The sequence below is a fragment of the Schistocerca nitens genome, chromosome 1, assembly GCF_023898315.1.
Source record: "Schistocerca nitens isolate TAMUIC-IGC-003100 chromosome 1, iqSchNite1.1, whole genome shotgun sequence".
Taxonomy (NCBI): Eukaryota; Metazoa; Arthropoda; class Insecta; order Orthoptera; family Acrididae; genus Schistocerca; species Schistocerca nitens.
The window spans coordinates 754946230-754970486 of NC_064614.1; the positions used below are offsets into that span (position 1 = coordinate 754946230).

Below are 24257 nucleotides of genomic sequence, written 5' to 3' on the forward strand. Positions count from 1 at the left end.
GTAGACAGCACGTGAGTTATTTGTAGGGAAGGGATGCGTAGCTTCGAAATAGATTAGAGTACTCAGGTCGCGACTGAAACATATCAAATGAAATTTATCCAATTAAAATTATCGACATGAAGGTTGCAGGAAATTGTATTCGAATTTAAATTCTCGGAGACTGTGCCAGATGTGTAAGAAATACAGGCTATTCAAAAAGAGGAACAGCTTTCAAACATTTAAATCTTCCAAATTACAAAAGGTAGCACCATGATTCCAATGTTTCTGGACAGATAACTGTTTAAAATTTGGACAGTGCGGGTAGACGTTCCAGTCATGGCCGCATTGGCGCTGTCGTTTTCGTCTTCATGGAGAAAACTGTGACAGGACAAACCTATTAGGCACACTTCAAATCACTTGAAGTCGATTCAGATGACTTCATTTTCATGCGCTTCATTTCTCTAAGCGCGTCCGACGTTACCTGAATGACATCTTTCCAGAACTTTAGACTGGAAGAGGAGGAGCAGAAAATGAACTTCATCGCCGGCCGCCTCCCATCGCCCCCCATGTCTCCAGAGCTGACACCTTGTGACTTTTGTGTGTGGCGTTACGTAGACGACCACATTTTTATCTCCCCCCCCATGCCTGACGCTGTTTAAAGTTTGCGACCTCGCATTGTTGAAGCTGCTTGGTGTGTGGCAGGAAATGAACCACTGTTTTGATATATGTCGTGTAACACATGGTGCTCACATTGAATGCATAAAAAATAACTTTTCTCTTTCCAGGAGCGTTGGAATTGTGTTTCTATCTTTTGTAATTTGGAAGCAATAAATGTTTGAAGTCTGTTCTTTACTTTTGAATAGGCCTGTATTACAATAAATCGTACATTTTTCTGCCATTTCTAGTTATAAAACCCCCAGAAAACGAAATATGTGAGCAATTGACGAAATTCTTGGTCTATTTGAATAGATTATGAGTTGAATGGTTTAAAATGATTAAATGACAGGTTTCATAAGCTAAAAAAATGACATGGACATTAATTATTCCTAGGAATAAATAAGAAAATTAAATAAGAAGCACGAGGAAGGAATAAAAAAAAGAAACCATCCCTCAAATTCAGAAAAACTATATTATTTGAGTGCATAATGCAATTTCATAACAGATTACATAAACAGCGCCGTTCACGACACCTAACACCAAACCATTTGGCCGTAACCAAAATTGACATCAAGAGAGACCACTTTTGTCTTATAGACAAGCCATATTTGTGATAATAGAACAATATTGATGATCGTTCCCTGATTCAATTATAACCACCTAATCACTCTGAAATTATTGTATGATAATTGTAAATAATCCATATTTGACATCTAGTAACCACTTTCATTCGTTATCCCATACGAAACGAGTATCGATTACTGCTACAGACCTTAGTACCACAACAGATCTCGTGGGAGACCCACTCGTTTGGCTAATTCCAAAATTATGTTTCAAATGAATAAAGGGAGATGTTACATAGCTTTGCACTGAATTAAAAGATTGTTTTACAAAGTGACATTTATTGAGCAGAGTTTGGATGAGAAAACGTCATATTATACACGCACACGGCCTGTGGTGATCTAGCTGTTAGCTGACTAGACTCTGGTCGAAAAGATCTCGTGTTCAATTCCAGAAATTGCTGGGGATTTGCCAATGTTCAGTCCCACGAGCAAAGGCCTGTGCCATTCAACCGGCTATCAAACTGAGTAGCGGAGGTCTTTCCCGAGTATACAAGGGGGTCAAGAGGATGGTATCGCCACCCCCCCCCCCCCCCTCTTTGTGTCGTGGCAAATGGAATGCTGCAGTCAGGCACGAAGTCCTTTCACAGATACAGTGCCATATATTTTAGGGTTACATTTTACATATTCAACTGTAATCCACACGTATCAGCTGAATACCAAATTCTACAGTACTTTGGAAATATTACATGCTTGAAAAATATACGACCAGTTTCGAAATCAGTTCGAAAATTAATTTAACATGAGTCAAACTGTACATAAATTGTCAGTCTTTTTTATTTTGGATAAAAATTTCCTTAATATAATTTTCTTACACCGGCAGATAGGTTTGCCGAATCACTGTGAACTCAACTGTGGTTTCTAGCACATTAATATACATTATAACCAATTTAGAGTGCAACAGAAAAACTCTTTTATGTTATGGGTTATGTAGATATTAAGATAGTGCAGCCTTCAGGGAGCTAAATTCTATTATTAAGCGCATGTCTTTACTTTACTTTGGGACATCACATGCCTTAAGGCTGTAGGAGAGATGAATGACTTTAAATACATTTTAGAGGGATGTAAAGCGTCACTTGAGAATGAGTTGACGTTCTTGTACGTCACGTAGATCTGCAACAGTTCTAATTTTCGAATAGGTCAAAGAAATGTAGGTTGGCAATACTGCATAAACATGTCAGTTGCTGGTCGTAAGTATCTTTCGTTAGTTTTTTTTTCGAAATAAATCCCTAGCTATGACGATCTGCATTATTTACATTGCACATTGTTACAAAAATTGGCCAGGTGTGAGAGGGCGAGAGGGCTCTGTACAAACTTGATTATGCTTATAGACAGTGCATCCATTCCCGGTATGCGAGATCTCGACGGTTTTTTAACAATGGTGAGTTATAAGCCACGGGGATTTCAAGACTTCGGGGGATATTTTGATTTCATGTCTGAAAGCACATAACAAATTAAGAAGGAAGTATATTTTCGTATCATATAATTACAGTTTACCAATTTTCTGATTTTTTTCCTTGATGTTTACAGTGAAACCTTACTTCTTGCCAAATTTCATGATTCTAGATCAATGGAAAGTACTCTTTCGTTTTAATGAGGGAGTTTGCGAGTATCGAAATATGCCACATTAAATGGCCGAATATTTTGACTGCAATAGTTGTAATGGAGAGTATTTTGAAGAGGATAACGTTCTTTTGTAAACAATTTGAAAATATATGGCTTACAAACAATAATTCCGTTTCTTTGGGTACCCCTCGTATTATAACTTATGGTTGCGTATGTGTTAACCTCCAGTTACAAACTACACACTTGTAACGTTATCCATGCTTGGGGTCGTAAAAAGTAATATCTAAGCCCTCATTCAATGCAACAAGCCTCAAATGCTACTTGTTTTTTTCCATGTGATGAATTTAATAGTGCACCCGATTCCAGCTCTTTCGTTTCGAAGTTCACTTGTGCTCCAAGGTTTTGGTAACAATTAGCATTGCGAGTATTGATGAATCAGAATAACCAACTTGTGGATTTCATCATCGTAATATGTTGATTTGAATGGCCGAAATCGATTCCAGTCCTCTCACACCGAAGTTCACTAGCGCTGTCAGTATCTGGCTCCGTACCCAAGTCGGTGAAAAAGGAACTCTTACACGATCATTCTGTTGTCTGCCTGTCTGTCTGTCCGACTATTCAGAACCCTTTTTTTCAGAAACGAGTAGACGTATCAAGTTGAAAATTATGTGACATACTAAATTCTATTGTCCCTTGGCGGTGTAATAAACATGTGCAGGTGCGTTGTCGTGGTGCAAGAACCAGTCTCCTGTCTGCCACAAATTGGGTCTTTTTCGACGAACACTGTTGCGGAATCTATGACAGTTGTTGTCTGTCAGTGGTCTGTGAGCACAAGCTCTAGGATTTTTTCAATGTTTTCGTCGATTCGAGCAGTTGATGAACGTCCTGAATAATGTTTGTCAGCAATCTACGTGTCGCCACTTTTAAATCGAGCAAACCCCTTGTACACTTGAGTTTTTCCCATAGCGCCATTTTGGTACGCCGTTTTCAACATTAAAACAGGTTCAGCAGCATTTTTACCGAATAGAAAACAAAACTTCACAGCAGCACGTTGTTCTCTTAAACTTTCCATCATGAAAAACGAAACATGAACAAATCAGCGCTAGCAAAAACAACCGTTGCAGATGAACAGAACAAGCCAGGTCGACAACACAGCCGGCTCCCAACTGACAATGAGTTGTGGTATTCACGCCTAGCGTCAGAAATGCGTACTATACAAGCTCTCCTACGGCTATGTTATTATGGTTTTTTTTTTATCTCCACGTAATGTTATCTACCAGAAACAATTTTGTCTTTCTTAGCAGAAAGTTTGCATGATAATTTTCGTTCTTGAAATTCAGTCAGATGCATTATTTTTAGACTCTTTTGGGTTTATGAAAATATATATACGTAAAAGGGAGAATCAGTTTTGGGATTGCTGATTTAACATTCTGAAACACGTATGTAGAGTGTAGCAATTTGATCCCAGTCCGCGTAATAATTCTCGTTTGTCCGCTCGCCAGATGAATTCTGGTTCGTAACAAATTTATGCTGTACTAGCTACGACGACTGTCAAGAAATGTAGAAGCCAAAATAATTTATGACAAATACTGGTTACTTTGAGTCTATAACTGTTAACAAGGAATATAATATTGGTGCAGCAGCGGTATTTTGTTATTAGGTTACATAGATAGGTATGTCGTAATAAACCCACTGATCTTAGGATCATCACTGAGGAAATTGAACTTCCACACGTGCGTATTAGTTTTTTTTTTCATGTAACTGCTAAAGTAAAATAGTGGAATTATTTGAGTAGAACTTTAATACAGACACAACTCATCCACGGATGAACAACCATTACAACTAAGTCTTCCAGTTACAGTTGCGAAAGGTATGCAGAAAGAACACTTGTTGATAAGCGTCCGTGTGAATTCCAATGTCTCTAGTTTTATCTTCATGACTTTTTTCTAAAACTACATAAGAGGAAACAAGATGTTGGGTGACGCTTCCAGAAACATAAGCTCTCGGAAATTTAATAGCAAAGTACACCACGGTGCACAACGATTATCCCACAGTGTCTGCCACTGAAGTTGGCTTCGCATCTTCGAGGCCTTTCACATTTACTGAATAAATTTATGACGACACATGCTACTCTTCTTTGCATCTTCCGTATTTACTCGATCCTGTCCAGTTTGGGTCTCAGACTCAAGGCTATATTTAAGCATTCATAGAAGGAGGTTTTGTAAACTACATCCTTTGTTGATGGATAACACATCCCGAAAATTCTCTCACGAAATCGAAGTCTCTCATCTGCCTTACCTGAGATAATTTTATGTGCTCGTCTCACATTAGATTGATCTGTCTAAACAGTCTTAGATCACAACATACTGTATTGGATTGTAAATATGTAATGATCTTCTGCATCTGTGTAAGTTCAACCACAGGTACTAGTTTAGGTTCATTATACAGTTTTCAGTGATAGGTAGACTGATTTACCAGGAAGGTTTGTGGTTATAGTTTATCAATATCTCGTGCAACTTGGCGGAATTTCTATGATATTTGTCGATATCATTGTGCCTCCTGAGAATTTGGAGTTAGTACGCAATTACTTACGGTTGTTCTCTGAATTTTAATCAAACTCAACACAGTAACCTGTAAACAAAATTACCGTTATTCGATGCAAGTTTTCCGGCTATAATTACGTAGTACTGCCGGTGCAAATGCAGGCAGACCACTGGTACTCCATAAATGTGCCTACGAAGCCCTGTAATCATAAAATAACGGCTCTTTCTGCATATTCATGAGCAATCGATTAACTTTGGATACTTCGAGACAACAGCCACTGCCTACACTAAGTGTGGATCTTTCGTACATCAACCTCCATTTCGCTAGAATTTTCTAGCATTGTGACTTCACTATACACCTCAGCATCATCTGCGAAAATATAATTCAACTTCCGACGTTATCCATTAGGACACTTAAATAGAGAAACTCTCCTTTTCTTTATGCTCTAAGTTACTTTCGCGTCTGAAGATGTCTCTCCATTAAGAATAATGTGCTGCGTGTTATTTGCTGGGAAATTTCAATACAATCACGCAGCTGAACTGAGATTACAAACGCCCATAGTTTGCTCATTAAGGCTGTGTGGAATTGTTTCAATTGCTTCCTGGAGGTCCAGGAACACGGTATCTACTTGGGAGCCAATATTTACTGCTTTCTCGGTCTCGTGGACAGAGTGATTGGTTGCACATGATTGCTGTTGTCGGAATCAATACTGATCCCTACAGAAGTGTGATAATACTCGAGCATGAAATTTCTAAAATTCTACTACAGACTGATGTCAGAAATATGGGCTTAGTTTTGTGTGGCAAGTCGAGGATTATCCTTCAAAATGGTAATGGTTTGAATTTTTCCCATCACTAGGAATGCTTTTGGTTTCGAGCGTCCTATGATACAATTCTGACAGAATAGCAGTAAATTGTTTCGCATACATTCAGCAATGGACACTAAAAGAGAAATAGTTACCTGTAATGTTGGAGATTTCATCTGTAGGCTCCCTGCAGGCCCATACAATTGAGTAGCTGTCGTAGTCCGTATCCAGGACCCAATAGGGACCCGTCACTGTCAACACACACACAAAAAAAGCATGTGTGACACCGAAATGAACATATGCGTTTCCTACAACTTGTAATGTAAAATGAAATTTCTCTGGTGTATATTTCAACAGAAAGATTCTCAGAAATAATGTGGCGTTTATCCAAGATCATGTGCTCACAGTCACTTCTGTTAGACTTCGAAAAATACCTTGTTGAGGTCGTTAATGTACGTATCCACTGACTCATGCAAAATACACGATACTGACCTGGTACGCCTGGGTAGTGAACCGTGAATTTGGCCTCTCCGGATTCAGGGTCGTCCCACTCGGCCCAGCCGATGATGTCGTTGAAGGCCTCTGCAGCCGTGCTGAACAGTCTGTTGTGTACGGTCACGTTGTTCTCGCCAGCCACTGTGTACTCCGCCGTGATGCACTGGCCGCCCTCCTCGAACGGAGCCTCTCCCAACCTGGCGATCTCGTACCACACGCCCTGATACTGCACGAACATATAGGAGGCACAGTGGTCAGCAATAGCTCAACAGTCAGAATTTCACGGCTGCAGCTGCCGTAGCTACATCGAGCCTTACCTTAGAAGTGTCAAATTCTGTGACAGCGGGCTTGTCGCATGTGCTGACTCTGACAGTGCACTGTTGTGGGTCCTGTGGGGTGTCTGTGTAGCGGCTCCGTGTCAGACCCAGCGCCTCCAGCTTGTCATTCACCTGCTGCTCCAGCTCTGCTGTCAGCTGGGCGCTTCGTGACAGGATCCAGGAGTTCTCTGCAAAACAAACGATATGGCTGCGTTAGCGTTTGCTGTCTTAGCTACTGCCTAGTTCATAATTCGCAAATTTCGATGGCCACCTTAGGCTTTCCGTTCTTTCTGGAGGAATGACATATAGCTGATGACGTGAAGTATTCTACACTGCTCTAGCACGCTTGGTACATTCATCTGTATAAAAAGCTACTGCATTACTCTTTTTTACATGTGGAATAAATACGTAGATTGCCCATCACGTTAATTTAATGATAGTATTTACTTCTAGACCTCTGCAGTTGCAACACAGTATACTAAACTTACAGAGCCTTCTCAGATAGGACAGTGGCTGTATTTTGAATAAAGTCTGTCGCCATTATGCTTTGAGTAGTGTACCAGTTTTGTGAGAGCTTTAGGAGGGAACACATTTTTTACCGAATCCAGAGCCGAATTAAGACTTTGCTGCATCATTTGGTCGATGGGACAGATAATCTTTGCAGTAATATTTTATCAAGCTGCAATGTAAACCTTCTGAAAATGGTCATCGATGCCACTTTGTAGTTAAGCTATAAAAATTAGATCTATTAAACTCTGATCCCGCTAATCAAGTGAACTGTTAGTGAAGTGTCTCGGAATTACGCACCTACACAATTTTTTTTTTTTTTTAATACAATATGCTCATCAGAAATTACTTCATGCTTATAGAGGTTATGAGTTTTTTGCACTGTGGTAGAATTTTGTGAATAAGAGCACTTCTTTTTCTCCAAGTTAAGTGGGTAGCGTTAAACATTTTTAATTTATAGAGAAGAGTTGCTTACCTTTGAGATGGGTTAATGTAGTGAGGTGGCGCCTGTAATGCATTTCATGACATTTATTTTGATAATTCTGTTTAAGGGAACCATCGATGAGAAGCTAATTATTTTCCAACTTAGTACTTTTGACACTATGCCATAGGTACAACAGATATTACAATATGTTATATATATTTTGAAAGCAAATCTCTTGATGCTATTGTAGTTAGAAGCCCCACCCCACCCCCACCCCACCCCAAGAAAATATATAATTTGTGGACTTTTGACGACATCCTGGAACTGTCTGAACAATTAATGAGTTGAATGTTTTAAGATGTTTTATCCAGAGTCTTTCATAAACTAAACAGATGGTAGTTTAATTTACTATCTCCATGAATCAATACTGAGCAGAAGGAATGACTAAATGAAGAAACCACCCCTATGTTACTCGAATGTGTAATGGAATTTTATAATCAATTACCAAAGCTGACGGCTTTACGACGCCTGACACCAAACACTCTGATCTCAACCAAAATTTACGTTCAGAGAGTCCATATTTTCGTTACACATAAGGCGCAATTATGACAATAGAAGAAAACAGCTAATCGCTCATTGATTCTCCTGATACCGTCCAGTCCGTCTCAAATTGTATTATACGATGAACGTAAACAATCCATATTCATATCTTAATATAACTATAATATGATATCGTATATTTTGTTATCATGGAATGACGATTGGTTACTGCTAAAGACATTAGTAGTATAGTAGATTTAATGGACGACCTACTCATTTGGCTGATTCCAAAATGTTATTACAGTTGAAGAAAAATAGATGTTGCTTCAATTTCATACTGAACTAAGAGACTGTTTTGCAAATTAACATACATTGAGCAGATGCTGGAAGATAAAAGATTATGTTTTACACAGACACGTATCAATGGTGAACTATCAATTAGGTTTTTATGAAATATTTCACTAAGAAAGTGTCTTTGAAGGTAAATCTATGAAAATTTGTATTTGGCTCCTGAATTAGAATTAAAAAAATATGTGTTTCAGTGTTTTGAAAATTCAACCTCTAAGGGTGTGAAATGGAGGATGAAAATTTTTTTGAAAGTGTTTCATTATATTAAAACATTTTGAATCTAAATCTATAAAAACTGCGATTTGACTTCTCGGTTAGAAATAGAGAAATGTGTGTTAGGAGATGAAAGTTTCTGTGGAAATATCATCGTGAAAATTCAACAGGCAGGATTAACATAAACCTCCGACTCCCGGTGCCAGAATCGCTTTTGGCCAGAAATACATTTGGAAAAGACCGTGCTGCTATGACCTTAATTAGCGTCATAAGTTTAGAAGGTGTCACAACCTGTGAACTAAATCAAAGAAAGCTATTTAAAAGGCACCAAGACAAATGGCCGTTGTCAGAATTTCATAAAAAAGAATTGGATATTTAACACATTAAGTTTTCAGTAGGCCTAATATATGTCACCAAATAATTTTGCTGTGATTACTACGCAAACTAATCGTTATTGATGATAAAATATATATCACAAGTAAATGCTATTCCATGTTAAGGAATAACCTTCTGAGTTAACCAGGCACACTGTTCCTAGGTTGTCGATTTGGACATGAACAATGTGCATAAGAATATATAATTTCAATTAAATTTTCAAAAAAAGTGCAAATATCATATGAAAAAATGCTTTCTTAGATCTAAAAACTTTGTCTGAAACCTAGTTTGCGCAGACAAGATACATAGTTTTCACAGTGTGTAGATTTACACATGAGCTGTGGGTGTAACAATGCACAATTTCGATTAAAGAAAAACGAAAGATATCTGTGGAGTCCACACAGTCTACGCGAAGCAGCAGGCATTAAGCTGCTTTTTATATGTAGTGTAATTTAATTACACTATGTGATCAAAAGTAACCGGACACCCCCGAAGACATCCGTTTTTCATATTAGGTGGCTCTCCGCGGCACTCACGGAATCCGAACGTCGTCAGGTGATTGGGCGTCAGTTGCGTCATACGTCTGTAAGCGGGATTTCCACACTCCTAAACATCCCTCGGTCCACTGTTTCCGATGTCACAGTGAGTGGAAACGTGAAGAGCCACTTACAGCATAAAAGCGTACAGGCCAACCTCGTATGTTTACTGACAGAGACTGTCGACAGTTGAAGAGGGTCGTAATGTGTAATAGGCAGATATCTGTCTAGACCAACACAAAGGACTTCCAAACTGCATCAGGATCCACCGCAAGTACTATGGCAGTTAGGCGGGAGGTGAGAAAACTTGGATTTCATAGTCGAGTGGCTGCTCATAAGCCACGCATCACGCCGGTAAATGCCAAACGACGCTTCCCTTGGTGTTTAGGAGCGTAAACATTGGACGATTGAACAATGGAAAGACGTTGTGTGGAGTGACGAATCACGATACACAATGTGGCGATCCCATGGCAGGGTGTGGGTATGGAGAATGCCCAGTGAACGTCATCTGCCAGCGTGTGTAGTGCCAACAGTAAAATTATGGTGTGGTCGTGTTTATCATGGAGGGGTCTTGCACCCCTTGTTTTTTTTTTTTTGCGTGGCATTATCACAGCACCCGCCTACATTGATGTTTTAAGCACCTTCTTGCTGTCCCACTGTTGGATAGAAATTTGGGGATTGCATTGCATCCTGCAACACGATGGATCACTTGTTCATAAAGACTGGCCAGTGGCGTAGTGGCTACACGACAATAACATCCCTATAATGGACTGGCCTGCGCAGAGTCCTGACCTGAATCCTTTAGAACACCTTTGGGATGTTTTGGAACGCCGATTTCGTGTCAGGCCTCACCGACCGACATCGATACCTCTCCTCAGTGCAACACTCCGTGAAGAATGGGCTGCCATTCCCCAGGAAACCTTCCAGCACCTGTTTGAACGTATGCCTGCGAAAGTGGCAGCTGTCATCAAGGCTAAGAGTGGGCCAACACCATACTGAATTCCAGCATTACCCATGGAGGGAGCGACAAACTTGTAAGTCATTTTCAGCCAGGTGTCCGGATACTATTGATCACATAGTGTATATAGCGGTTCTTCGTGGCGCGCACGAAATTACTTAAGTTTCTAAAGTTTTCTGTCCCTAAAGAATGACATGCTGTATTTTGTTTCATAGAAAATTTTCAATGTAATCACACAGTTCCGGAATTTGTTCATTAGGCCATAGTGCAGAATTGTAACGAATGCTTTCTGGACGTCCAGGAATATGCCATTATCTGCTGCTTTTTCGATGTCTTGGAGAGACAGAGCGAAATTTTTTCACACGGTCACTGTTTTCGGAATCAATGTAGGTCTCTACAGAGGAGACAATCAGTCTTCAGAAATGTTATATCACCATGAAATATACAAAATTCTACTATGGACCATCGTCGGATCCGTAAGCCTAATGTTTCGTGCATCATATCGACAACCATTCTTGAAAACGCGAGAGATTACAATCTTTTCCCAAGTACTGGGAACGCTTTATGTCACTAGCGACCGACGTTACTCCGCTGTTAGAAGAGGAGCAATTTGTTACCGATACATGCAGCAATGGACACTAAAGGGGAAATAATTACCTGTAATGTTGGAGGTTTCATCTGTAGGTTCCCTGCAGGCCCAGACAAGCGAATAGGTCTCGTAGTCTGTATCCAGGACCCAATAGGGACCCGTCACTGTCAACACACGAAGAAACAGTCATGTGTGAATACGGAAATATACATATCAGTTCCCCACAACTTACAACTCAAAAAGGCATATCTTGAATTACATCTAACAAGGGAAACTCCCCACAACAACCCCCTCAAATTTAGTGGTAAGATGGTCCATTGGATAGCCAGTCTAAAACTGAACACATATCACACATGAAAACAGGAAGAAGGTGTACTGAACTGTGAAAGAGGAAGCAAAATAGAAACAATGAGCCATCTACGTTCAAGATGTACAACATCGAGCGAACTTCAGCAGCCATGGCGTCGAGGAAAAATTTGGAAATTTGTAGTAAGTTCCTATGGGACCAAACTGCTGAGGTCATCAGTCACTAGGCTTACACGCTACTTAATCTAAATTAAACTAACTTATTCTAAGTACAACACACATATCCATGTCCGAGGGAGGACTCGAACCCCCGAAGGGGGAGGCCGCTCGGCTACCCTGCGGTGCTCGGCGTCGTGGTTCTGTGGTCATGGTCCTGAAATGGAATGGGGAATCTGTGATCAAATCTCCCTCCTGCCACATATTTGATTTTTTCAGAAAATTATGAATTTTCCGTACGGTCATTTCGCTATATTCAAATTTGTGTCTGTGCCGTGGTGTCACGCCCGTTTGGAAAAGTGGAATATAAGGCAGGAATCTGAGGTCGTGCGTGTCTCCTATTTGCTCTACAGAAGTATGACATGTTATGACCCGTGCGTTCCGTTTTGGAAGTTTTGACTCTTGAAGTTCTTTGTTTATTTGTTGTTTCCACTTCTGTGGGAGGTTTATGCGATGTCTCACCTGCTGTCACTATTCATCATATTTACGTGCGATGCAAAAAATTATTACCACATGACTCGTTTTTATAACCAATATATATTAGGACAACTGCCAAGACTGTAGATGCAGTACAGATACGTCAATGACTGAACAGAAAGTACTAATTTTCGTGGAAGAAAACGGCATGCATGTGATTTGAACGCGGATCTCCTGCTTTGCAGTCCAACACCAGGACCACACAACCACGAAGCCGCGGTTCTTGCAATTTGCTCGAAGTTATACATCTTGAGCTTGGACTGTTCACTGTTCCTATTTTGTTTCTTTCTACACAGTTCAGTACACTTTCTTCTTGTTTTCATGCATGATCTGTGCCCAGTTCTTGATGGGCCATCCACTGGGCAACTTTATGAGTAAATCCGAGGGGAATAGGATGGGAAGTTTCCCTTGTAAGTAGAAACATTCTTAGAATTATTGTCTTTTAAGCTATTCCATCATTAATCTAATATTATATGCTCATAATTACTTCTGTTACACATCCAATAATGGATTCAATACTTCGTTGAGGTCGGGGGGTCGTTAACGGATTTAGCCAGCATCCCATACAAATTACACGATACTGACCTGGTACCCCTGGGAAGTGCACTGTGAATTTGGCCTCTCCAGAATCAGGGTCATCCCACTCTGCCCAGCCGATGATGTCGTTGAAGGCCCCCGATGCCGTGCTGAACAGTCTGTTGTGTACGGTCACGTTGTTCTCGCCAGCCACTGTGTACTCCGCCGTGATGCACTGGCCGCCCTCCTCGAACGGAGCCTCTCCCAACCTGGCGATCTCGTACCACACGCCCTGATACTGCACGAACATATAGGAGGCACAGTGGTCAGCAATAGCTCAACAGTCAGAAGTTCACGGCTGCAGCTGCTACATCGGGTGTTACCTTAGAAGTGTCAAATTCGGTGACAACGGGCTTGTCGCATGTGCTGACTCTGACAGTGCACTGTTGTGGGTCCTGTGGGGTGTCTGTGTAGCGGCTTCGTGTCAGACCCAGGGCCTCCAGCTTGTCATTCACCTGCTGCTCCTGCTCTGCTGTCAGCTGGGCACTCCGCGACAGGATCCATGAGTTCTCTGCAAAACGTTCGATATGGCTGTGTTAGCATTTGAAATCTTTGGTAGCAGCTAGTTCAAAACTCGGAAATTTCTATGGCCACCTTAGACTGTCTTTTCTTTCTGGAGGAACGATATATAGCTTGTGACATGATGAAGTCTACAGTGCTCTAACACACTTGGTTCGCCCACCTGTATACATTGTTATTGCAGTACGCCTGTTTTACGTGTGTAAGAAAAACCGAAGATTATCCATCAAGTTAAATTTAATGATGATATCCACCTGCGTCAGCAATAATCTGCGGCACCAGGATGCAAAAGGCAACGAAATGCAGCGTATTAAAGACATATAACGTGTATCCACAGGACATGTAGCCTGCAGCTGAAAAATCGTCATGATCATCCCTCATCATCCCTCCATTGGCAAAAGATTCCGGAATATTCCCGCATTCGGATCTCTGGGAAGGGAATGCCAAAAGGTGGGTGACCATAAGAAAAAGGTTGAATAACCAACGAAAGCATAACGTTTTATGAGTTGGGGCGTGCAATGTCAGAAGCTTGAGCTTGGTAGGGAAGCTAGAAAATCTGAAACTGGAAACAAAAGGCTCAATGTAGATATGGTAGGGATCATCGACGTGAAATGGAAAAAAGACACGGATTTCTTGTCAGATGAGTCTAGGGAAATAACAACAGCTCCAAAAAATGGTATAACAGGAGTGGGATTCGTTATAAATTAAAAGGTAGGGCAGAGACTGTGCTACTGTGAACAGATCAATGACAAGGTTGTTCTTATTAAATCGACAGCAAACTAACACCGACGACAATAGTTCAGATATACATGCCGACGTCGTAAGCTGAAGATGAGATAGAGAAATTATATGAGGATATTGAAAGAGACATACAGTATGTAAAGGGAGATGAAAATCTAACAGCCATGGGGAACTGGAATGCAGTCTTAGGGGAAGGAGTACAAGAAAAGGTTACAGGAGAGTATGGGCTTGGGACAAGGAATGAGAGAGGAGAAAAACTAATTGAGTTCTGTAATAAATTTCAGCGAATATTCTGTTCAAGAATCGCAAGAGGAGGAGGCGTACTTCGATAAGGCTGGGTGATACGCGAAGATCTCAGTTAGATTGCATTATGATCAGACAGAGATTGCGAAAGATACTTTAATGTAAGGTGTACCGAGGAGCAGATGTGGACAGATCACAATGTAGTAGAACGAAGAGTAGGCTCAAGTTTAAGAGATTAGTCAGGAAGAATCAATACGCAAAGAGGTACGACGTGGAAGTACTATGGAATGACGAGATGCACTTGAAGTTCTCTAAGGCTATAGATGCAGCAATAAGGAATAGCTCAGTAGGTACTACAGTTCAAGAGGAATGGATATTTCTAAAACGGATAATCACAGAAGTTGCGAAGAAAAACATTGGTACAAAGATGGTAATGCGACGAAACCATGGGCAACAGAAGAAATATTTCAGCTGATCAATGAAAGAAGGAAGTACAAAAATGTTCAGGGAAGTTCAGGTATATAGAAATAAAAGTCGGTGAGGAATCAAATAAATAGGAAGAGCAAGGAAGCTAAGACCGAAATGGCTGCATGAAAAGTGTGAAGTAATCGATAAAGAAATGATGGTCGGAAGAACTGACTCAACATACAGGAGAGTCAAAACAACTTTCGTGAAATTAAAAGCAAGGACGGTAACATTAATAGTGCAGTGGGAATTTCACTGTTAAATGGAGATGAGAGAGCGAGTAGATGGAAAGTTAACACTGAAGGCCTCTATGAGGGTAAAGGTTTGTCTGATGTGATAGAAGAAGAAGCAGGAGTCGGTTTAGAGGAAATAAGGGATCCAGTATTAGAATCAGAATTTAAGAGAGCTTTGAAGGAGTTAAGATCAAATAATGCAGAAGGGATAGATAACATTCCATCATAATTTCTAAAATTATTGGGGGAAGTGGCCACAAAAAGACTATTCACTTTGTTGTAGAATGTATGGCTCTGGCGACATATCATCTGACTTTCGGAAAAATAACATCCACACAATTCCAAAGACTGCGAGAGCTGACAAGTGCGAGAGTTATCGCACAATCAGCTTAACAGCTCATGCACCCAAGTTACGGACAGGAAGAATGGAAAAGAAAATTGAGGACGTGTTAGATGACGATCAATTTGGCTCTAGGAAAGGTACAGGCACCAGAGAGGCAATTATGACGTTGCGGTTGATAATGGAAGCAAGACTAGAGGAAAATGAAGACACGTTCATAGGATTTGTCGACCTGGAAAAGAGTTCGACAATGTAAAACAATGCAATATGTTCGAAATTCTGGGAAAAATAGGGATAAGTTATAGGGGGAGGCGGGTAATATACATTATGTAAAAGTGCCAAGAGGGAATAATAAGAGTGAACGACCAGAACGAAGTGCTCAGATAAAAACGGTGTAAGACGTGGATACAGTCTTTCGTTCCTACTGTTCTATCTGTACATCGAAGAAGCAATTATGGAAATAAAAGAAATGTTCATGAATGGAATTAAAATTCAAAGTGAAAGGATATCAATGATACGATTCGCTGACGACATTGCTATCCTGAGTGAAAGTGAAGAAGAATTGTATGATCTGCTGAATGGAATGAACAGTCTAATGACTAAAGAATATGGATTGATAGTAAATCGGAGAAAGATGAAAGTAATGAGAACTAGCAGAAATTAGAACAGCGAGCAACTTAACATCAAGACTGATGATCACGAAGTAGATGAAGTTAAGGAATTCTGCTACCTAGGCAGCGAAATAAGCAATAACGGACGGAGCAAGGAGGACATGAAATGTTTTCCAAGTAGCCGAAATGACTATTTCCAGTCAATGGTCGTTTCAGTTGAACCAGAGGACCCATTCCAATCCAAGTAAAGACAGTGTACACTATTATGGAGCCACCACCAGTTTGCACAGTGCCTTGTTGACAACTTGGGTACATGGCTTCGAGGATCAGCGCCACACCCGCGTCCTTCCATCAGCTCTTACCAACTGAAATCGGGACTCATCTGACCAGGTCACGGTTTACCAGTAGTCTAGCGTCCAACCGACGTGGTGACGAGCCAAGGGAGAGGCGCTGCAAGCGATGTTGTGCTGTTAGCAAAGACTCTCCCGTCGGTCATCTGCTGCCATAGCCCGCTAACGTCACATTTCGCCGCACTGTCTTAGCGGATGGTTCAAATGGTTCAAATGGCTCTGAGCACTATGGGACTCAACTGCTGAGGTCATTAGTCCCCTAGAACTTAGAACTAGTTAAACCTAACTAACCTAAGGACATCACAAATATCCATGCCCGAGGCAGGATTCGAACCTGCGACCGTAGCGGTCTTGCGGTTCCAGACTGCAGCGCCTTTAACCGCACGGCCACTTCGGCCGGCTCTTAGCGGATACATTCGTCGTACGTCCCAAATCGGTTTCTGCGGTTATTCCACGCAGTGTTGCTATGCTATTAACACTGATTCAAATGGTTCAATGGCTCTGAGCACTATGGGACTTAAAAGCGGAGGTCATCAGTCCCCTAGAACTTAGAACTACTTAAACCTAACTAACCTAAGGACATCACACACATCCATGCCCGAAGCAGGATTCGAACCTGCGACCGTAGCGGTCGCGCGGTTCCAGACTGAAGTGCCTATAACCGCTCCGCCACTCAGGCCGGCTATTAACAATGACAACTCCACGTAAACGCCGCTGCTCTCGGTCGTTAAGTGAAGGCCTTCGGCCACTGCATTGTCCGTGATGAGAGGTAATCCGTGAAATGTGGTACTCTCGGCACACTCTTGACACCGTGAATCTCAGAATATTGCGTTCCCTGACGATTTCCGAAACTGAATGCCCCATGCTTCTAGCTGCAACTACCGTTCCGCGTTCAGGATGTGTTGATTCCTGTCGTGCGGCCATAATGACGTCGGAAACCTTCTTACATGGATCACCTGAGTACAAATCACATCTCCGCCTGTGCACTGCCCTTGTATACCTTGTGTGTGCCATAATACCGCCATATGCATGTGTGCAATCCCACGGCTTTTGTCACCTCAGTGTACGTGTATTGGCAGTATTTTCCGATAAGCTTTAATCGGTTTATCGTACTTAGCTTAATGAGCTTGGAAAACGCGGCTTGTTGAATTGCCGTTGCTCAAAAAGATGGGTCCCAGTAGCTGCCAGTTCTTCATTGCCTTTCACCACAATTAAACTGAATTTACGGAAGTACAGATCAGGTTTTTCTCTTGCAACTGCTACAGTTAAAAAGGTGGAAATATTGATTAGAGCTTTAAATGTGCATACAACACTTTCGTGGATGAACAACACCTACATCTATGTCTGTACTCCGCAAGCTATTTCGAGGTCTGTGGCAAAGCATACTTTTTGCATCGCTGTCACTTCCCCCTTTCCTTTTCTAGCCGCGAATGGTCCACGGGAAGAACTATTGATCAAATGTTCAAATGTGTGTGAATTCCTGAGGTACCAAACTGCTGAGGTCATCAGTCGCTAGACTTACACACTACTTAAATTAACTTAAACTAACTTACGCTAAGAACAACACACACACCCATGTCCGAGGGAGGACTCTAATCTCCGGCGGGAGGGGCCGCGCAATCCGTACATGGCGCCTAAAAACCGCGCGGTCACTGCACGCGGCGAAGAACTATTGGTGGACACATATCTTTCTGAATGAGATATTCACTCTGCAGCGGAGTGTGCGCTGATATGAAACTTCCTGGCAGATTAAAACTGTGTGCCCGACCGAGACTCGAACTCGGGACCTTTGCCTTTCGCGGGCAAGTGCTCTACCAACTGAGCTACCGAAGCACGACTCACGCCCGGTACCCACAGCTTTACTTCTGCCAGTACCTCGTCTCCTACCTTCCAAACTTTACAGAAGCTCTCCTGCGAACCATGCAGAACTAGCACTCCTGAAAGAATATCTCATTCTGGAAACATCCCCCAGGCTGTGGCTAAGCCATGTCTCCGCAATATCCTTTCTTTCAGGAGTGCTAGTTCTGCATGGTTCGCAGGAGAGCTTCTGTAAAGTTTGGAAGGTAGGAGACGAGGTACTGGCAGAAGTAAAGCTGTGGGTACCGGGCGTGAGTCGTGCTTCGGTAGCTCAGTTGGTAGAGCACTTGCCCGCGAAAGGCAAAGGTCCCGAGTTCGAGTCTCGGTCGGGCACACAGTTTTAATCTGCCAGGAAGTTTCATATCAGCGCACACTCCGCTGCAGAGTGAATATCTCATTCTGGAAACATCCCCCAGGCTGTGGCTAAGCCATGTCTCCGCAATATCCTTTCTTTCAGGAGTGCTAGTTCTGCATGGTTCGCAGGAGAGCTTCTGTAAAGTTTGGAAGGTAGGAGACGAGGTACTGGCAGAAGTAAAGCTGTGGGTACCGGGCGTGAGTCGTGCTTCGGTAGCTCAGTTGGTAGAGCACTTGCCCGCGAAAGGCAAAGGTCCCGAGTTCGAGTCTCGGTCGGGCACACAGTTTTAATCTGCCAGGAAGTTTCACATATCTTTCTGGTCGCGCAGTGGCTAGCACACTTGACCTGCATGCGCGAGGACGGCAGTTTAAATCCATTTCCGGACATCCAGATTTAAGTTTTTCACGATTTCGCTACATCGCTCCAGGCAAATGCACGGACGGTTCCTTGGAAGGCGCACGGACGATATTCCTCCCCCAATTTCAAAATTCTGCTCCGTCTCTACTAGCCTTGACGTCGAAAGCCCTTTGAACCCTATCTTCTTTCCTTCGATTCCCCCTAATTTTACCTTCATGGTCTATCTGTCGTACATAGGAGGAGGCACTACATTGGATGACTCCTATAGAATGTAAGCTCTCCGAATTTTAAGCATAAAATGCAGCATGATTCACAAAGCCTATCTTGTATCGTCTAGCTCTGGAGTAGAATAAACCTGTAACGAAACATTCTGCTGTTCTTTGGACCTTCTCTGTTTTACCAATCAATTATCAATTCTGTCTCCATAAAGTGCGCTTGCCAGACTGGTGAGCAATATTACAGTACTGGTCTAACGAGTGTTTTCTAAGCTGCCTCCTCTGTTGATGGACTACATGTGTTGACAATTCTCTCAATCTCGCATCTGCCTTATCTGCGATAAGTTATATGTGGTCGTAACACATTAAATCACATTGTATGCAAATTTCCAGACTGCTAGGCCTTGGCGGGCCCGTCAGTACCGACTGACCGTCATGTCATCCTTTGCCAATGGCGTCATTGGATGCGGTATGGAGGGCCGTATGGTCAGTACACCACTCTCCCGCCCGTTGTCAGTTCTTGTGACCTGGAGCCGCAACTACACTCCTGGAAATTGAAATAAGAACACCGTGAATTCATTGTCCCAGGAAGGGGAAACTTTATTGACACATTCCTGGGGTCAGATACATCACATGATCACACTGACAGAACCACAGGCACATAGACACAGGCAACAGAGCATGCACAATGTCGGCACTAGTACAGTGTATATCCACCTTTCGCAGCAATGCAGGCTGCTATTCTCCCATGGAGACGATCGTAGAGATGCTGGATGTAGTCCTGTGGAACGGCTTGCCATTCCATTTCCACCTGGCGCCTCAGTTGGAGCAGCGTTCGTGCTGGACGTGCAGACCGCGTGAGACGACGCTTCATCCAGTCCCAAACATGCTCAATGGGGGACAGATCCGGAGATCTTGCTGGCCAGGGTAGTTGACTTACACCTTCTAGAGCACGTTGGGTGGCACGGGATACGTGCGGACGTGCATTGTCCTGTTGGAACAGCAAGTTCCCTTGCCGGTCTAGGAATGGTAGAACGATGGGTTCGATGACGGTTTGGATGTACCGTGCACTATTCAGTGTCCCCTCGACGATCACCAGTGGTGTACGGCCAGTGTAGGAGATCGCTCCCCACACCATGATGCCGGGTGTTGGCCCTGTGTGCCTCGGTCGTATGCAGTCCTGATTGTGGCGCTCACCTGCACGGCGCCAAACACGCATACGACCATCATTGGCACCAAGGCAGAAGCGATTCTCATCGCTGAAGACGACACGTCTCCATTCGTCCCTCCATTCACGCCTGTCGCGACACCACTGGAGGCGGGCTGCACGATGTTGGGGCGTGAGCGGAAGACGGCCTAACGGTGTGCGGGACCGTAGCCCAGCTTCATGGAGACGGTTGCGAATGGTCCTCGCCGATACCCCAGGAGCAACAGTGTCCCTAATTTGCTGGGAAGTGGCGGTGCGGTCCCCTACGGCACTGCGTAGGATCCTACGGTCGTGGCGTGCATCCGTGCGTTGCTGCGGTCCGGTCCCAGGTCGACGGGCACGTGCACCTTCCGCCGACCACTGGCGACAACATCGATGTACTGTGGAGACCTCACGCCCCACGTGTTGAGCAATTCGGCGGTACGTCCACCCGGCCTCCCGCATGCCCACTATACGCCCTCGCTCAAAGTCCGTCAACTGCACATACGGTTCACGTCCACGCTGTCGCGGCATGCTACCAGTGTTAAAGACTGCGATGGAGCTCCGTATGCCACGGCAAACTGGCTGACACTGACGGCGGCGGTGCACAAATGCTGCGCAGCTAGCGCCATTCGACGGCCAACACCGCGGTTCCTGGTGTGTCCGCTGTGCCGTGCGTGTGATCATTGCTTGTACAGCCCTCTCGCAGTGTCCGGAGCAAGTATGGTGGGTCTGACACACCGGTGTCAATGTGTTCTTTTTTCCATTTCCAGGAGTGTACTTGGTTAACTACCTCTACAACTGGCATCGGAAGGCTGAGTATAGCCGATTCCAGTCTTCCACCAAGGAAAAATCCCTGACAGTTGGAGGAATCGAACCCATGTCCTCCGGATGCCAGTCAGCTGCACCAAGCCCTCAGCTACGGGGGCAGACACATGTTGTAAATATGCTGTGATTTTTTGTTTGCATGTAAAGGGTTCTCATAGGAACTAATGAAAGAATGTTGGCACAGTTTTCAGAAACAGATAGACAGAGTCACAAGGAAGGTTTGTGTATAAATTTTATAAACAAAACGGCTGAACTACTAGGATCTGATTTGGCGGAAAATGGAAACCACAGCGAAAATCCAATGAAGCTTTGCACATGCCTGTTGGACAGTGTCTCTAGTAGGCCCATCAATCGTGTCAAGTTGCTCTTTTCAGTTCTGGGAGCGTAGTGAGCACTTAAAGATGCCTAGGTAAATATAGCCTCCCACCAAATATGACGAGGTGGTGAGAGATTTCGCCTGCTGTCATGCAGCCCACATAACACAACTGTCATGCGTTTCCTTCCTCATCAGACTTCTCGGCTGCACTCTGAAGGGGCAATGAAGATGCTCCTTCAGTGTTTTCAATGCGAAGTGTTTGGTCACACACAATACAGCCCGTAATTGGCTACGCTGCGTTTCATCTCATCTCAAATGATCCGCTGCCTGTGAAGACAACATTCTGACACGGGCAACGAGTTGTAGACCAGCGTAAAGAATTGGCGAAAAATACAGGCGGTTGCCTTCTATGACGAGGGTACTGGAAATTTGCCGCAACGCTACGACAGACGAATAACTCGGAGCGGCGACTACGTAGGGAAGTAGCTGAAGGGTTATTTGTCTTTTTTTTATGGCACTGACAAACTAAGATCATACGCGCTCATGTCTGAACCTTAGAACACTAAGACAAAAAAGGAATTAAAAGTGCCTACCCTTTAATCCCGATAGATGGAAGGAAAAACAGATAAAAGTTAAGACTTCCTCTTGGATAAAAGGCCTCAAAATACGCAGTAGAGACAATGGAGGTCCTGAACTAAAGACTGAGATCTCCTTCACCATATTGCTATGACGGATGAAATATAAAACGCCGTCAACAGCCCGCGTGTCGTTCGCTAAAACGGCAGATAACTCAGACGGCAAGCATACGGTAGAACGTAAGTGGTTAAGAAAAGGGCATATGGTCAGTAAATGGCGAACCGTCAAAGGTTGATGACAATGAGAACAAAGTAGTGGGGGATCACCACTTAACAAACGGCAATGCCTAAAACACAGTAGCCAATACGCAACCTAGCTGAAATGATCTCCTCGCTGCGAGAGGGCCAAGAGGAGGTCAGCCAAGCCAGGGGAAGAGGTTTAAATCGCCGGAGCTTATTCACATGAAGAGAAGGCCAGTGGTGATGACAAAGTGACACCACCTGCTGACAGACTTTACCAATAGCCCACCTACAGTATGTTAACGTTTGTTGATGAAGTGTCTCCCGAGAATTTTCGTGCCGTGCACTGTTTCAATCGTTTAAGTTATACTAGGATAATCTGTTACTCAACGTTCGTCTCTGAACCACAACGCTACGCAGTGACTCTTGAACCAAATTGCCGTTATGCCAGACAAGACTCCCGGCCATAGATACGTAGTGCTTCTCCTGTGAAGTCGCAGTAGGCCGCTAGTATTTTATGAAAGTGACTGCTTGTAGCGATTGTTCTGGAATCCTGTAATCATAAAATAATGACTCTTTCAGTTTATTCAGGTCCCATCTTCTTAAATTTCCACATTTTTGCAGTTTCTTCACTTTTAATCTACAGTTGATAAACAATAGATTGTGGTCAGAGCCCATATCTGCTCCTGGACATGTCCTACAATTTAAAACCTGGTTTCTAAATCTCTGTCTTACCATTATATAATCTATCTGAAACCTTCCATTGTCTCCAGGCCTCTTACACGTATATAGCCTTCTTTCATTAGTCTTAAACCAAGTTTTAGCTATGATTAAATTATTCTTTGTGCAATATTCTACCAGGCGGCTTCCTCTTTCATTCCTTACCCCCATTCCATATTCACCTACTACTTTTCCTTCTCTTCCTTTTCATACTATGGAATTCCAGTCACCCATGACTATTAAATTTTGGTCTCCATTCACTATCTGAATAATTTATTGTATCTCATCATACATTTCTTCAATCTCTTCATCATCTGCGGATCTAGTTGGCATATAAATTTGTACCACTGTGGTAGGCGTGGGCTTCGTGTCTATCTTGGCTACAATAATGCGTTCACTATGCTGTTCGTTGTAGCTTACCCGCGCTCCTATTTTTTTATTCATTATTAAACCTACTCCTGCATTACCACTATTTTTGTATTTATAACCCTGTATTCGCCTGACCAGAAGTCTTGTTCCTCCTGCCACCGAACTTCACTAATTCCCACTATATCTAACTTTAACCTATCCATTCCCCTTTTTAAATTTTCTAACCTACTTGCCCGATTAAGGGATCTGACATTCCACGCTCCGATCCGTAGAACGCCACTTTTCTTTTTCCTGATAATGACGTCCTCTTGAGTAGTCCCTGCCCGGAGAACCGAATGGGGGACTATTTTACCTCTGGAATATTTTACCCAAGAGGACACCAACATCATTTAACCATACAGTAAAGCTGCATGCCCTCGGTAAAACTTACGGCTGAAGTTTCCCCTTGCTGTCAGCCGTTCGCAGTACCAGCACAGCAAGGCCGTTTTGGTTAATGTTACAAGGCCAGATCAATTATCCAAACTGTTGCCCCTGCAGTTACTGAAAAGGTTGCTGCCCCTCTTCAGGAACTACACGTTTGTCTGGCCTCTCAACAGATACCCCTCCGTTGTGATTGCTCCTACGGTACGACTATCTTTATCGCTGAGGCACGGAAGCCTTCCCATTAACGGCAAGGTCCATGGTTCACG

General features: G+C 43.1%; 1 protein-coding gene across 1 annotated transcript in view; it reads right to left on the reverse strand.

Annotated features, from left to right (window-relative positions):
* LOC126198795 (uncharacterized) overlaps window positions 1-24257 on the reverse strand; it is a 101183-nt gene that overhangs the window by 20767 nt on the left and 56159 nt on the right. Inside the window, exons 9-13 of the mRNA XM_049935401.1 lie at window positions 13372-13559; window positions 13058-13286; window positions 6984-7171; window positions 6664-6892; window positions 6327-6422 (exon numbers count right to left, since the gene is read on the reverse strand). Coding sequence (XP_049791358.1) covers window positions 6327-6422; window positions 6664-6892; window positions 6984-7171; window positions 13058-13286; window positions 13372-13559 — 930 coding nt within the window. The remainder of the gene's footprint in view (window positions 1-6326; window positions 6423-6663; window positions 6893-6983; window positions 7172-13057; window positions 13287-13371; window positions 13560-24257) is intronic.